Here is a 10,760-nt window from a genome sequence, read left to right as displayed (position 1 = left end):
GTCAGACATTGGAATAGGTTTCCCTGGGAGGCAGTGGAGTCCCCCATCCCTTTTGTTTAAGCATCTGGATCTGGAGATGTGGTTTAAGAGTTACAGTGGCAGTGTCGGGTGGATGGTTGGACTGGGTGACCTTAAAGCTCTCCCCCAGACTCGGTGATTCTGTTATTTGGGCAGGCTCACACGGAGCTGGGCTCCGGAGGCCTCGCAGCGCTGCATTTGCCGCCTCAAGCGGGGCGGCTCGCAGCTCCGGGCCCGGCGCTCCGGCACGGCCCGCGAGGGAAGGAGAGGCCGCGATCCGCCCGGCGAGCGCGACAGCGCGCACGGCGCCTGCGCCCGCCCGCCCGCGCTGCGCGACATGGCGGCTCCGTGAGGCGGTCCCGGTGCCTGCCGTCCCTCGCTGCCCGGCGTCCCTCGCTGCCCGGCCTCATCGCTCGCTCCCTCCCTCCACCATGAGGAACCTGCGGCTGCTGAGGGCCGGCGGGTGCCGCTCCGCCGCCGCCACGGGCACCCCGCGATGCTTCTGCCTCGGCGCCGAGCCCGGCGCGGTTCTCGTGGGCTCCCAGTACGGGCTGGTGGAACTGCGCGCCGGCGGGGACTCGGTGAGGGCCGCGGCAGCGGGGCAGGGTTCTGGTGCTTGCCGGCGTGTTGGGGTCGGCTGTGGTTGCAAAGCCTCCGCCAGCGGCAGCTCGCCGGGAGCTCGCCTGTCTCCTAATGCGGCTCCCCCTTCCTGGCGGTGTCTGCGCGGTCCTGAACCCTCCCGCTGCTCCCCGCCGCCGCTTGCTGCTGTCTCACGGTGCCGTGGAAGCCGCTGCACTGTGATCTCCGTGGCTGAAGAGGCTTTCTGTGCCTCTAAAATACTCTTATCTGCTTTTTTAAGAGCGTGGCTGTGTTAGACGCGTGTCATTCCCGTGGTTTAGTCTTAAGCACGACGTGACTAATAGTTGCATCCAGACAGAACCAAGCGCCGGCAAAGAGGTGGTGAAGAGTACAAGAGGAAACTTTGTAAACTTTGCACTAGGGAGGAAAACACGCCGACATACCGCTAAAATAATAGAATGCTATTGAGTCATGAATTCCTATTAGAGCTGTGTTGCTTTCTTCTCAGTGTGCAGCTCTGAGGCATCTAATTCCTTCAGTACATTCAATTCTGAAATTAAGTGACAAAAAAACTTTGGAGCTTTCCAGGGATTTAATTTTCAAAGATTGCTGTACCTTAACCATCCAAATGATTTTTCTTAGAAATTATTTTTTATGCTGTGTCTAGTAGTCTGCATGGCCCCTTATGAGCAGTGGGACACTTTAAGCAGCTACCCGTGCACTTCTTAATGTTGATACTGTGGTGAAACGTGAAAAGGGTATTGAAAGATGTTTAGCAGGGCAAATTGGAAGTTGTGTATTGTTTGTTCCCATATCTGGGTTTTCTCATTTTCTTCTATCACTTTTGCCTTAAGTGGAGATAAGTTCTTGCGAGTTGGCTTTTTTCTGGTGCCGTTCACACTTCTACTGTGTAGTGCTTTGTGTCACTGCAGTAGGATGGAATATACCTATGTCTTTTACACTGTCATTTCTGCAAAAATCCCAGGGAAGTGATGTATAATTAGTAAGCCATTGACCTTTCTGTATCAAGGTGTCAAGAGAAATTTCCCTGACTGTGGATGGGTTCTTGCCTGAGGACGGAAGTGGCTGCATCGTGGGTGTTGAAGATCTTCCAGAGCAGGAGAGTGTGTGTGTTGCTACAGCAGCTGGAGACATCCTACTGTGCAATCTGAGCACAGAGCAGGTAACGTGGCAGGAAAGACTCAACTGTAGTGAGGAAATTTGGAGGAAAGAGTAACATTTAAAATTTCTTCAGTGGCCAGTTGTACACTCATTGCATACTGAGCTGTGGCTAGTTTCCATTCTCTGGGCAGACAAACTGATTTTTGTGGTAGCCTTGGGAATGACTAAAGACAGAATACATACTCTGTAAAAGAACTTGAATTGAAATGATGGTTTGCCTGTCCACAGCCTGCATCCTCTGAGTTTGCTCAGTGGGCTCCTAGCAGCAAAGGATCTGCTGGAGAGTCTTACAGAAGCAGGATATCGCTAAGACTAGGTGAAGAGTAAAGTAATCCATTCATAATCCACTGTGTAGCTACCATTTTGTTATCAGTAGATACATGTTGGCATGATTTAGGAAATGGCAGAAACTGAGATACTTGCTTTCTCCTCCTTCCTCAGTGTCTTGTATCATCTTCAGCAAGACACCACAGCAGCACCCTCTGAAATCTGAATCAGCTCCCACAATACCAGTCCAACAGTGCAGGTTTAAGTGGACATGAGATGATAGTGGTCTGTCTGAGTTAGCTGTAAAATTGTGGTTATTTGTAGCTCGTCTGTTTTGGTTCATGTTTGCACTTGATTTGCAGATACCACTTAAGTGTTCAGTCAGCTGTATCTGAAAAATGTGTCCTGTATTGCAATTTACAGTATATCATTAGGGAATAGAAATTACCAGAGCTTTTGGGGGGGTTTTTTGGTTTGTTTTTTTGTTTGTTTTCATTTTTGTTTGTTTTCGTTTTTGTTTGTTTGTTTTTTGTTTTGGTTGATTGGTTTGTTTGTTTTGGGGTTTTGGGTTTTTTTGTTTGCTTATTTGGGTTTTGTTTTGGTTTTTTTTTTTTATTGCATTGATAGTTGCATCAGGTTTAACATCAGATTCTTTATTTTGTGGGGTTTTGGCTTACTTTTCTGGTTTTTTGCTTTACTTTCCAGTCTTCTTTTGGTGCAGTCTCGGCACCAAGAAGGAGGTCTGGAAGACTCTTCTGCTTATTCTGAAACCCTCTCTATGTAAGCGATAGTTACTCTGCTGACAGGTGCCCAGTCTCACTTTTCTTACGTGGAAAGATTGTGACCCCCAAAACCTAATTTCTTCAATGGCATCGTGTTGCTTTTTATCACGAGTAATATATTTGTTATTCTGTTCCATGCGTTTTGCAAATCAGAGTAACCATGCCTAACAAACGTTCTCTGCCTACTGCTATTACTTGCTCATGATGGCCCAGTAAAACTATTCCAGCTTTCCATAAACTTTGACATTGGTGCAGGTATATACAGTTGTCAAGTTCAGCATTCACAGGCTGGTCAGAGTTTACCCCTGTGTTGGAATTTTCTAGGCAAGAATCATTATATCTGTGTTTTGTTACTGAAGAATATTTGCCAATGTAATCACAGGCCCTATCAGGTCATATTAGCATTGACGCTATATGTGCTGACACAAGACTGAGAATTGCAGAATAAAGTTTTTTCCAAAATGGTGCATGGTAGAATGTGTAGACTCTACATTACCTGGGTTCTCATTCATAAACATTCTGGAACTCTTTTTAGTCAGAAATGTGTCTTTTGTTTTGCTCAACACAAAGTGTGAAGTTAGACTTTAGATTTTTTTTTTAAGTAGAAGGCAATTTTCTTTTCCCTTGGTGACTGTTTGCTTTTGTGCTGGGATAGTGGTGCCCTCATGTTCCTGTGATCTTATTTTGGTCTTGTAGGTGGAATGTGTTGGAAGTGTGGACAGCGGTCTGAGTGTGATGAGCTGGAGTCCTGACCAAGAGCTCGTTTTGCTTGCAACAGGTATCAACAACAGCCTGTAAGCTTTCTGCCTGTAGGAGTAAAACTCTCTGTGGCCAAAGCACAAAACATAACCGAGATTGTGAGAGAGACGAAAAAGTTACAAGACTGGGACTAGGACTTAAAGTGGAAAAAACTCTACCAGATCCTATATATTAGATTTCATTTCATGGTTCATAAGGTGTTTCGGAGATCTAAGGAGAAATTGGTTAGGCCAAAAAGCTGCTTTGTGGAAGAGATTTTAGTCCTTAAAATCTTCCCAGGAAGTACATTTGATCTTGCCTCAAAAGCATAATGACTTCTTTATATCACCATTTGGTTTCTTCATAACAAAAACTGTTTCTTGGCCTTTGGTATGAAGTATATGTGTCACAGGCCCTAATTAACTACAGGTGTGACTCATCTAGAAAATCAAATTAGCTTCAGACAAAAGAGAATCATAGAGTGCTTGAGGCTGAAAGGAAACTTTGGTGATTGCCTATTCCAACCACCTTGCTCAATGTGTGTTACCTAGAGCAAGTTGTTTGGGGATTTTGCCCGGTTAGGTTTAAGACCCCATAACCCTCTGGGCATCCTGTTTCTATCTGTTACCACCCTCAGAGTAAGAAAAACCCCCTTTTCTTAGGTTTTAAGGGAATTTTCTGTATTTTAGTTTGTGCCCATTGCTTCTTGTGCTGTCGCTCAGCACCACAAACAACATGGCTGTGTCTTCTTTACTGTACGCCACCTCCCACATAATATATTTACACATCCTGTTGAGATTCTTACCTGGAAAGATTGTACCTGAAGCCTTCTCTCCAGGGCAGTCTGGCTTGTCTCAGCCTCCACTCATGTGACATCTTTCAAGCCCTTAATCATAATTTTGATCTTTTGCAAGACTCACTCCAGTATGTCCTTCCATTTAGGAAGCCCAAAAATGGAGTCAGCATTCCATATTTCTCACCAGCACTGAATGGAGGAGCAAAATCACCTCCCACAGCCTGCTGGGAGCACTCCTAATGCAGCCAGATGCTGTTGTCCACCTGTGCAGCAGGATGTAATGCTAGCTAGTTCAGCTTGGTGCCTCAGGAAACACAGTGTACTGGTTTTTGCCAAGCTGCTCTCCAGCCACTTGATTCCCACTCTCTCTTTAGTTCCTAAGATTATTCTTTTCCATATGCAGGACATTTTTTTCTTGTTGAGCTTTATGAAGTTCTGGGCAGCCCATCTTGCCTACCTGACAGGGTCCCTGTGGACAGCAGCATAACCTTCTGCTTTACCTGCTGCTTTTCCCAGTTCTGTGTCATCTACAAACTTGGAAAGGGTCCCATTCTTTGGATCATTAAGGACAATGTTAATCATTGTGCCTAGTGTCCAGGGGCACACTGGTGGCTGACCTTGAGCTGCACTTAATGACAGTGCTAGCAAGCTTTTGAGCTTGGCAGGTCCTCTCTGTCCTTTTATCTATCCCATACTTCATGGGTTTGTCTGTGATGAGTTGGCACACAGCATCAAAAGCCTTACTAGAGTCAAGATAAATGAAATCCACTGTTCTCCCCATATCCACAAGCTGGTCATCTCATTGTAGGAGCTTATCAGGATGGTATGATTTTCTCTTCATAAGTCTTTCGTGACTATTCCCAGTAGCCTTCTTGTCCTTCATATCTCCAGAGAAAAAGAACGAGGTATTTGTTTGGAAGGTGGAAAAACTTATTAAGGTTAGGCCAGGAAGCATGTTTTTGAGGAGAAAAACTTGGAAGTGTTCTGTTCCAGTTTACGGTTTCATGCTTTGGAGGATATATTCTCTCTAGTACCATGTTTTCTGTATTCAGGTCCATGGCAGAACAATAGGAGCACACAGGAGAGCACTTGAGTTTTTATTTGCTGCAGATATCATTACTAATACTGTATTTTATATCTGGCTTGCAGGTCAGCAGACTCTCATCATGATGACAAGGGATTTTGAACCAATTTCTGAGAAGCAAATCCACCAAGATGAGTTTGGAGAAGGTAAGAAGCGCACTGAAATTAAGTTGCCCTAGCTGATGTGGTTGATATGTTGTAAGCACATGGAAAGTAAGGAAATGGAGCTGAGCACTTTGAGGCCCCAGGAGACATTTTATTTATTTTGTAATGCTGCTTGACAACTGAAGGGTAAAGTCAATATTGTTACTTGTCAGCATAAATTCAAGTAAGGTCCATGTACCAATATACTTTCTAGGCTACATAACTTCCCAGCAGGTTTTTAGAATAAAATTTGGGAAGAAAGGTGTGTCATCATTGAGTCTGTAACGGGAGTGAGGCAACACATAAACTCTAACTCTCTTCAGCAGGCTAATATGAGTTTTATTAGAAATCAATTCTTTTTATGTGCCATTCCTGTCCAGGTGGACCTCATTGGTCATGTAATCAACACCCTGTCACCACTGGCTAATTAAGAAGATGCCCTTTGATAAACATATAATGGGAAAACAACTGCTCAAAACACCAGCTGCAAGATTGTTTTAATTGTTTCTCTCAGCCTTCTCAGAACTCTCCAGAACAATTCCTGGGAAGGTTTATCTGGCTTTCTCTCTCTGACCTGACTGTGGCATCCACAATGGTGTGGGTTGCTTGAGGCTCTAGTTGTGTTCATAATGCAGAGTAGTTAAGGAGTTATCTGTAAATCTTCCACTACAACGATTATTTCTTCTCCAGGAAAGTTTGTTGCTCTTGGATGGGGTAAAAAGGAGACACAGTTCCATGGATCAGAAGGGAAACAGGCAGCACATCGCAAGCAGACGGTATTATACTGCTTTTTTTGTGTCAAGCCAATGCTCTCTTAGGGAAAACATGCATAAAGAGAGTTTCTGTTATTCCTGTGATGCTGATTTGCTACCACCTTTCTGGTAGTTCTCGTAGTTCTCTTCATATGCTGCTTCTGTTTGTTCCTGTGTTGTCTGAAATCATACATTTTTATCTTTCTTTGAACTCTAGCAAGCATCAGAGAGTATTTACTTTTCAAACAGAGCTCAAAGTAAGATTTGCAGCCATTCCAGCATCAATCTTAAGCAAATCTCAATTCACGGTGTGTCCAGCTTATGCACTGTTGTCTATAATTAGAGACCCCAGTGAATGGGAAGGATAATGTGTGGTTATGTGAAGAGACAGTCATATGCACTTGGAGGAGGAACAGATTGAATTAAATAGTTTTAATTCTAGTGTTTCCTAAAACAACATTTTGAATACTGAGTTTTTAACTTACTAGTCTTGACACTTTTTAATGGATGGATTTCATCATAGGGCTCTTGAAAGAGCAGTCTGTTTAGACAGAGACAGCAGGTGCCTTCCCAAGCTTTGATGCCACTTTCTTTTGTGTGACTTCAGGAAGTGCTACCAGCATCAGCCTGGGATGATGGCAGGCCTCGGGTGACGTGGAGAGGAGATGGGCAGTTTGTTGCAGTGAGTGCTGTCTGTCCAGAGACAGGTATGACACCCCACTTCTTTGAAATACCAGCTTGTGTAAAGGGCTTCTTAAGCAGAATCTAGGTAAGGCAAGGTCTGTTTGTGTCTGTTGATGATTTAAAGTGAGGGTGAGTTGAGCTATTTAATCATCCTTTTCTCTGCTCTGATGTTCTCAGAGCCATTTTATAGATATGATATTTTGAATATTTTCTGTGTGGTTTGGTTTTCAGTTCTGTGAGATGCCAGGAAGGAGTACTACTTTGCAGATACTATCTGAACTATCTCTTTTACCTGCTCAAGCTTTAAGCAATACCTGATGGGCTCTCAATGCCAAATGGATGAATATGTTTGGGTTCATATACCCACTGTCCCTCATATTAGAGTTTAGCCTTGCACACTTTCTTAAAGATACTGGTGATACTTTTCCCTTGGTTCTGCCCTGAACTCAAAGTTGTGATGAGGATATGCATTACCTCTAAGACTGTGTGTTCATGGAAAACTGTACATTACTTCTAAGACTGTATCATGGAAAACAATGTATTTTCCATTATAAATACTACTTTCTGAGCAGTTTAAATGTATTGGTTAACATATTGAACTGCATCAAACTGCACTGCTCTTCTACTTGTTTGGATTTTTACCTCAGTTTACTTCAGATTAGGGAGGATTGTAAATTTGTAGCTCGATTTTAACATTTCTATGGTGAGAGCTGGAGCGAAAAATTATTATGACTGAACTACATCAGACTGAAATTCCTAACACAGTTCCTTTAGTCACTTGCTTACTATGGGAGAACTGCCTGACACAGAATAAATTCTTAGCCCTTAAGGTGTACAAGAGAAATCTCCTTTTATGAATGTGCATCAAAATTTGCTCTTGTACCCTCAGGAAAGTCTCTTCCCAGTTTTCTTAGACTTTTGTCTCATTGCTCTCTCAACCTGTAGGTGCTCGGAAGGTCCGGGTATGGAGCAGAGAGCTTGTGCTGCAGTCAACAAGTGAGCCTATCTCAGGATTAGAACAAGCACTGTCCTGGAAGTGAGTAGTACTGCAGTCTGCATGCCGACAGCAGTGGTGCTTGTTATTCCCTGGTCACAGTCTTTGATCAGCATTATTTTAATTTCTTCAGCATTTGGTTGATTTTTCCCAAAACTTGAAGAAAGTTGCCTTCTGATTCAGCATAAAGAAGAGTAGCCCTTTAAACCCTGAAAATCCTAATACTTTCATCACAAGTGGGAAGAAGGGGTAGAGTCTCTGCATAAAGTCAGAGTCAAGTGGGTTTGGGCTCAGCTGTATAAAAAGAACTATTACAGGTTCTTTTCCTAGTGCTGACATTTATTTGGTCACATATCATTTGGTGGCTATCATAAGCTCTGGTCTGTACTGGATCTATGACTGTTGGAACAGTGCTGAGGAAAACACGTCCTCTGCTGCCTTTTCTTCATGTCACTGGAAAAAATGTGAGATCATGGGGGTTTAGAATGACAGTTAGGGATTGTGTAAGCAATGAGTTTTCATTTGGCTCTTTTTTAAGGCCCTCAGGAAACCTGATAGCATCTACACAAGAAAAACCCAACAGACATGATGTGGTTTTTTTGGAAAAGAATGGACTTCTTCATGGAGAGTTCACCCTCCCTTTCCAGAAAGGGCAGGTCAAGGTAAGTTCCTTGTCTGGGCTTCTTTGATGAGAGTGTAATGGAGAAGAGGACTAGATCTCTTACAGATTATAGGAAAAGTTTTTTAACTTAATACTTTGTGCTTATCCTAATGGGAGAAGTGACCTGAAAAGAGAACAATGAAGAAGCCTGTGGAGAAGATGCAAGCCCATAGTACAAAGACATGTAGTAAAGGATGAAAGGATGATTGTAGCCCTGGGGTAGTCCTGTGCTGTATATACTTTGCACTAGGCAAGTGAATCAAAAGTACTTTTCAGCATGTCAGTCATTGCAAGAGTACTCACATTATCCCAAATAAGTGAGAAGCTATTGCTAGAGTGTTACTTCAGCTTCTGTGCTTGGATGCTGAGAGGTCTTTTGGCAGGTGCTTAACTCAATGTCAAGGAAAGCAAAGAGAAGGCTGCTGTCATTTTTGTGGCCTCCTCATCTGTGGTCTTCTCAGGATGCCTTGTCAGGAGCTTTGTGATGCGCATGGGCTCTGTTTGTGTATTAGCCCATGTACCTTTTGTTGTTGGAGCCCCTCCTGGTCTTGTAAACTTTCTGTGAGCAAGAATATCAGCAGCAGCCATGTTTATTTCTGCAGGTTAACGAAATGCTTTGGAATGCAGATTCTACAATCCTGGCTCTATGGCTGGAAGACCTGAAGGTGGAAAACTCCAATCCAAACACTTATGGTGAGAGCACTCCATGGGGCTCTGGCTCTTAACACTTGCCTGCAAATGTTCTTAGTAGTGGGTACTTACCTGCAGGGTAGGAGACACTGTGGAGGCTTGCAAGTGGCTTTGAGACCACTGTGCTGGTGTCATGGTTTAACCACAGACAGCAGCCAAGTGACCCCACAGAGTCACTTGCCCACTTGCCCACCAGCAATATAATGGAGAAAATCAGGTGGGTAAAAGCTGGAAAACCCATGGGTTGAGATAGTGACAGTTTACTATGAAAAAGAAAAAGCCATGTGTGCCATAAAAAGCAAAGCAAGGAATTAGTTCACCACTTCCCCTGAGCAGGCAGGTGTTCAGCCATGTCCTGGACAGCAGGGCCCCATCAAGTGTAATGGTTACTTCTATTACAGAAGAAAAATGCCATCAGTTCAAATATCCCACTCTTCCTCATTCTTCCTCTCACTTTATGTATGAACATGATGTCATGTGGTCGGAAATATCCCTTTAATCAGCTGGGGTCACTTGTCCTGGCTGTGTGCCCTCCTGACCTCCTATGCATCCCCAGGTTCCTTGCCAGCTTGGCAGTTTGGCAGTACAAAAAGCAGAAAAAACCTTGGCTCTCTGTAAGCCCTACTCAGCAATAACTAAAACATCACTTATTATTTATGCTGTGTTCAGCACAAATCCAAAACAGAGTCCCATACTCTTCACAGAGTCCCACTGTGAAGAAAATTAACCACCCCAGCCAAAACCATCTCAGCTGGTGAGGAAGAACTGGTAGTTCAGCCTGAGTTTGAAGCATCTTCCAGGCTGCTGTAACTGGAAATGGTACAAATGGAATAGTAAAGGTCTGAGTCCTCCATTAAACCAGGGGTACTGTCTCAAAGGGTAGCTCAGTAAATTTTAGGATTGACTTTTGCACAGTGTGTTGTTTTCTTGTGCTGTGTGTTGTATGACATAGGTCATGGACTGAAGACTAGAACTGCTATTTTAATTGCACTTAACCCACCCATAGAGGGGCAGTGGTGGTTGGGAGGGATGGTTTGAGCTGGGTCTCAAATACTAGTCTGTGGTAACTATTTGTTTTTCTGCAGTTCAGCTGTGGACCACAGGGAACTATCACTGGTACCTAAAGCAAAGTCTACACTTTGGTAGCTTGGAGGAAAATCAGTTGGTGTCACTGCTATGGGACCGAGAGAACCTGTATAGACTACATATACTCTGCCAGGGCTGGCATTACCTCTTCTACGACTGGCACTGGACCACAGACCATGGGCTGGGGGAGAATAGTCAACATATGGCAAATGTGGCTGTCATAGATGGAGGTAAGCAGTGGGACAGCTTTCCAGCTCTAGAGTGAGAAAAGATGAGGTAGCCTTTTGTATTCAGTTCTTCTTTT

At 43.9% G+C, this 10,760-nt stretch overlaps 1 protein-coding gene across 1 annotated transcript in view; it reads left to right on the top strand.

Annotated features, from left to right (window-relative positions):
- The first annotated feature begins 462 nt into the window (after positions 1-462).
- Positions 463-10,760, top strand: part of ELP1 (elongator acetyltransferase complex subunit 1) — a 33,185-nt gene continuing 22,887 nt past the window's right edge. The window contains exons 1-10 of the mRNA XM_063180289.1: positions 463-599; positions 1,628-1,780; positions 3,525-3,606; positions 5,512-5,592; positions 6,280-6,365; positions 6,949-7,048; positions 7,971-8,061; positions 8,558-8,681; positions 9,283-9,373; positions 10,456-10,686. Coding sequence (XP_063036359.1) covers positions 3,564-3,606; positions 5,512-5,592; positions 6,280-6,365; positions 6,949-7,048; positions 7,971-8,061; positions 8,558-8,681; positions 9,283-9,373; positions 10,456-10,686 — 847 coding nt within the window. The 5' untranslated portion in view covers positions 463-599; positions 1,628-1,780; positions 3,525-3,563. The remainder of the gene's footprint in view (positions 600-1,627; positions 1,781-3,524; positions 3,607-5,511; positions 5,593-6,279; positions 6,366-6,948; positions 7,049-7,970; positions 8,062-8,557; positions 8,682-9,282; positions 9,374-10,455; positions 10,687-10,760) is intronic.

This window comes from Melospiza melodia, chromosome Z (assembly GCF_035770615.1).
Source record: "Melospiza melodia melodia isolate bMelMel2 chromosome Z, bMelMel2.pri, whole genome shotgun sequence".
In the NCBI taxonomy this organism is placed as follows: domain Eukaryota; kingdom Metazoa; phylum Chordata; class Aves; order Passeriformes; family Passerellidae; genus Melospiza; species Melospiza melodia.
The sequence above is the reverse complement of the archived record's forward strand: the minus strand, read 5'-3'. Positions and strand labels throughout refer to the sequence as shown.